The sequence below is a fragment of the Formica exsecta genome, unplaced genomic scaffold (assembly GCF_003651465.1).
Source record: "Formica exsecta isolate Colony F162 unplaced genomic scaffold, ASM365146v1 scaffold4, whole genome shotgun sequence".
In the NCBI taxonomy this organism is placed as follows: domain Eukaryota; kingdom Metazoa; phylum Arthropoda; class Insecta; order Hymenoptera; family Formicidae; genus Formica; species Formica exsecta.
The window spans coordinates 170,622-174,624 of record NW_021851238.1 but is presented as its reverse complement, the minus strand read 5'-3'; the positions used below and the strand labels follow the sequence as shown (position 1 = coordinate 174,624).

At 29.6% G+C, this 4,003-nt stretch overlaps 2 protein-coding genes across 5 annotated transcripts in view; one reads left to right on the top strand and one right to left on the bottom strand.

The window, feature by feature from the left end:
- Nucleotides 1-189: 189 nt before the first annotated feature.
- LOC115239979 (leptin receptor overlapping transcript-like 1) lies at nt 190-2,477 on the bottom strand. Of its 3 annotated transcripts, none has more exons than XM_029814874.1 (5): nt 2,350-2,477; nt 1,567-1,641; nt 1,278-1,476; nt 827-974; nt 190-599 (listed from the first exon to the last, which is right to left on the bottom strand). In XM_029814874.1, the coding sequence occupies exons 2-4, from the start codon at nt 1,605-1,607 to the stop codon at nt 861-863; spliced, it is 354 nt and encodes a 117-aa protein (XP_029670734.1). In that variant the 5' UTR covers nt 1,608-1,641; nt 2,350-2,477; the 3' UTR covers nt 190-599; nt 827-860. The 3 variants fall into 3 exon arrangements, with proteins under 3 accessions (XP_029670734.1, XP_029670733.1, XP_029670732.1); XM_029814873.1 differs by lacking the exon at nt 2,350-2,477 and adding an exon at nt 1,787-2,329 and having other exon boundaries at nt 190-615; XM_029814872.1 differs by lacking the exon at nt 2,350-2,477 and adding an exon at nt 1,787-2,325.
- A 405-nt stretch (nt 2,478-2,882) lies between these two features.
- Nucleotides 2,883-4,003, top strand: part of LOC115240015 (transitional endoplasmic reticulum ATPase TER94) — a 39,221-nt gene continuing 38,100 nt past the window's right edge. For both annotated transcript variants that reach the window (XM_029814938.1, XM_029814939.1), the window contains exon 1: nt 2,883-3,010. In XM_029814938.1, the coding sequence (XP_029670798.1) occupies nt 2,994-3,010 (17 nt within the window). In that variant the 5' untranslated portion in view covers nt 2,883-2,993. The remainder of the gene's footprint in view (nt 3,011-4,003) is intronic.

Below are 4,003 nucleotides of genomic sequence, written 5' to 3'. Positions count from 1 at the left end.
ATATTTTTTATTATTATTATTAGTATATATATAATGTGTAGTGGCTTGTAAAGCTTACTTAAAATAAAAAAAGTATATATATATATATTAGTATATATATGTAGAAATTAAAATAATACCAAACAAATATCCAATTTGTGTCAGGAACATTTTTGACTAGTTTTCAAAGGTATGATTAAAAAGATAAGATGAAGTAATAAACTGTAGCTTTATTACCATTATTATTATTATGAAAGACTTAGATTAAATAAAAAATATGTTCATTATTCTCGCATTGTTGCGTTTCAGGTTATCCTGAATAGTCTCATACGAAAAATCTAAAACACCAAATGCTTTCTTGCTATTTTGTAACATGTGGAAAATCTGAGAAATTCCAATGTTTGTTTATCAATCAACAAATAGCATAGTGTCATCGACACGTTCTATTATTAGTGCACTATACTATGTTTTTCTTGCAGCATCAATACAGAAGAGTATCCATATTAGATTTATATTATATAAATTGTGTATATAATAAGTTTATAGCAATTTATGATCAGTATATAGCTTTCAGTCAGTGCACCGCATGATTGATTTTTTCCTTTAATCTCATAAAAAACCTGAAAGGATTTTACACTATGATATATATTAATAAGAGTAATATATTCTTAATGAGTTACACAAGTCTTATATATAAAACAAACTTTTTATTTTGAGAATAAACAAGTGAGGTTTTAAAAAATAATGAATTTATTTTATTGATACTTAATGTCATATCAACTTTAGTATATATGTTTTAAATATATTGTTTTTTTTCAGAATAAAAACTAATTGATATATTACTTACATTTTTATTGTTATAAGTACGATGTAATAGTGCCTCACCACATGTTATAATCGGTATCATCTTGATCAAAGGTTATGAAAAATCCGACTAGAGTTGAATACACAACAATATTACCTGCTAATGTCAAGTAACAAGCTCCCCATTGTATCTGTAAATATAAAGTCTTTATGTTTTAATTATTCAAAGAACCGAAGTACTCATCTGCTCTCAATTAATAACATTTAATGAGTTGCAATTATTTTAACACAATTATTAACTGGAGATGTATCAGCTCTTCTTATCGACCAGTGACGAATTCACTCGTGTTTAGAGAGACATACAGTTTATCATACAAAGTTTCTGTGTAAAATGTTCAGTCAACAATAGGTTAATATTGTGATAAATATTCTATATAAAAATATATATACATATATATTCTGTATAATATATATATATGAACAATATAACATACTACAGGCTGGTCCACTGGAGATCGTGCCAACACGATTGGAAGAGCAAAGGATGATACCACAAATCCCATTGTAATAAATATTGCCAATTCTAAACATGGATTACTATTGCTTCCTGAATCATCTGTATAACGACGTGCTATTATGGTTGGGATAGGTGCCAATATATAGAACAGAACAACAAAAAATGGCCACCATACTCTAAAAATTGTACACAAGTTGTAATATATTACATCTTAAGAAAGCTGTGCATATTTAAGACAAATCAGTTAAATAGGAAAATATACTTACTTGTATATTGGTAATGCACAGCCAAGAATGACAAATGTCATTCCAATAGAACCAGCAAATGCTAGCAGTACTAATCTGTAATAATTATATATTTCTTTGTTATCCTTGTATGTAATTCTTTCTTGTTAAACATCAAAAGAAATTTTGATTGAATTTCTCTTATATAAATTGTAAGAAAAAAAAATTTTTTTTTTCCAGTTACTTATACAAAGATACTTACGCTGTTTCGAGGATAAACGAATCGTGAAGAGAAAATGCCATGAAATAAGAAAAAATATATAATTATCACACATTAGACAGCACTAATTAAATTCATATATGTACAATATAATTGAATAAGGTATTATTGCATGTTTAGTTTTGATTTTCAGATGTCTGTGCTGATAAATTTATCGTGCAATAATAAACGATCTGTGTTTTAAAAAATGAATAAGTTCACAAGTATAGATGAAATAATATTACGATTCTGTGCAAAGCTTTCCTGGATTATAACTTTCATTCGATGAAATTAGTATTAATACATTAAGGGAATCATAATAGACCTTTTTCCAATCAATATTAAAAGAACGATACATTGCTCTTAAATTAAGTTATGAAACTTAACAATTAAGAAAATCGTGTTTGTGCAAATGTCAAACAGTGACAACAGCGGAACGGATGAGGTTATGTTTTGATAATTAATATTGCGCTTTTCGCGCAAATTCTTCACGGAATGATGACATTTTTAAAGATTTTGTGCGGTAGCAATCGCGCGTTAAATGATTTAAGAGTGCACTAAATAACCTTTAATTCCGGCCATTGCAAATCGATTTGACAAGTGTTTATATTCTTGGCCTCTTGTTCTACGTAGACTATGCGTGACGTAAACTAAAGTCCCATACACATTCGGCAGCAAAAAGATATCGAACACTTTTCTTTGATGAGTTTTAGAACGTTCCACATGATCAGGCAATATAGGTTTTTTTTTAGAGACATTATATCGCACAAATAAAGGCTGATTTAAAGGCTGGTTTACTCCGGCATAAATTAACAGTTACGGCCTGCATAAACCAGCCTTTAATAGATTATATCTGCATACGGAATGCGGCAACGCTTGCTGCGCTGCAAAAGACGACCCGATATCCGATAGCCAATCAATTTATAACTTTTTCATAAGAGCTAAAGATTGATTGGTTATCTCGTTGTTTTTTGCCGCGCGGCAAGCCTTGTCGCGCTCTGTGTGCACGAGCCATAAGCACTGCAAATAGGCTGAAGCTGGTCACGTGGACGTTAACGTCACTCACGCATGCGCACGGAAAGCCCTGCCAGTGGAATGTCTCGCGCTATCTTTCTACAACTGGACTAGCCACAGCCACAGCCACAGATCGAAAGGTGCCGACATCAAGTGTCCATACTTGTATTTCTCTACGTTGATAAAAAGTTAAACGATGAGTGATCCGAAAAGGTAAGAAAAATTGTAAAAGTTTGGCGAGACAGTATACCTACGATGATTTTCATCGTCGATTTCTCATAATTGTAAAATCGCAAAGCGCCTGTGTAGATAAAATGCAAAACACGAGACGACTCTCTCAATTTCACGATGTCATCATGTCGACGCGACGCTTTGTTTTCGTGAATATCTGCGTTCGTCACGGCCTGCATGATATTACATGTTATAATATTGCGCGACGAAACATGGATTTTACTGTGCTCGCACTTCCCGATAATTTGAAAATTGTGGTTTTTACTGACGCAAATCACGCTTATCAATTTTTTGCCGATTATGGCTTTGTATGAACTAAATGACAAGAAAGAAATACTAACGATTGCATTAATGACACCATTGTACAATACGGAAATCGTTAATTTCATGTATTGTAATCCCTGATATGAAAATTATGATTATGGAGGCAAATAATTTTTACTATAATTTGTATTTATTTAAAAGGATTTAAAAATGATAATTAAATATTTCATATTACTCACCATATTACTCGTTATGTGTCATCATCTTTTGATATAATGCTAATATTATATAGTTAGGAGGATTCTAATACATAGAAATAAATATAATATACACATGTACATATATATAGAAATCTTCATAGATGTATTGTATGTTTAATATTATTTTAATAATATTAATTATTTTTTCAATTTTTGTCAACATATATTTAATTAAGAAAAAAGTTTTTTGATAGATTAATAAAAAGAATTTTAAAGGTTTTTTTTTTGACAATAATCTTTAAAATTGTTTTCATCAAAATTAACCGCATTGACAGAAGAATTTTATCTTTTAGTTATAAGTGTATACTATGGCTAGCGCGTAATAAAAAATTTTAAATATAAATTTATTTTCACTCATAAGATATAGAATATTACACATACATGAAAAAGAATAATGTATATATTATAACAATATATCATGTATGTGTATATATATATATATATATATATG

Excerpts from the sequence above, each read along its gene's own strand:
- LOC115239979 (XM_029814873.1), bottom strand. The coding sequence starts at position 1,827 with ATGGCATTTTCTCTTCACGATTCGTTTATCCTCGAAACAGC. Across the intron at positions 1,477-1,566 it reads TGTGCATTACCAATATACAA|AGTATGGTGGCCATTTTTTG; the intron begins GTAAGTATATTT and ends TACAATTTTTAG. Across the intron at positions 975-1,277 it reads CTCCAGTGGACCAGCCTGTA|ATACAATGGGGAGCTTGTTA; the intron begins GTATGTTATATT and ends TTATATTTACAG.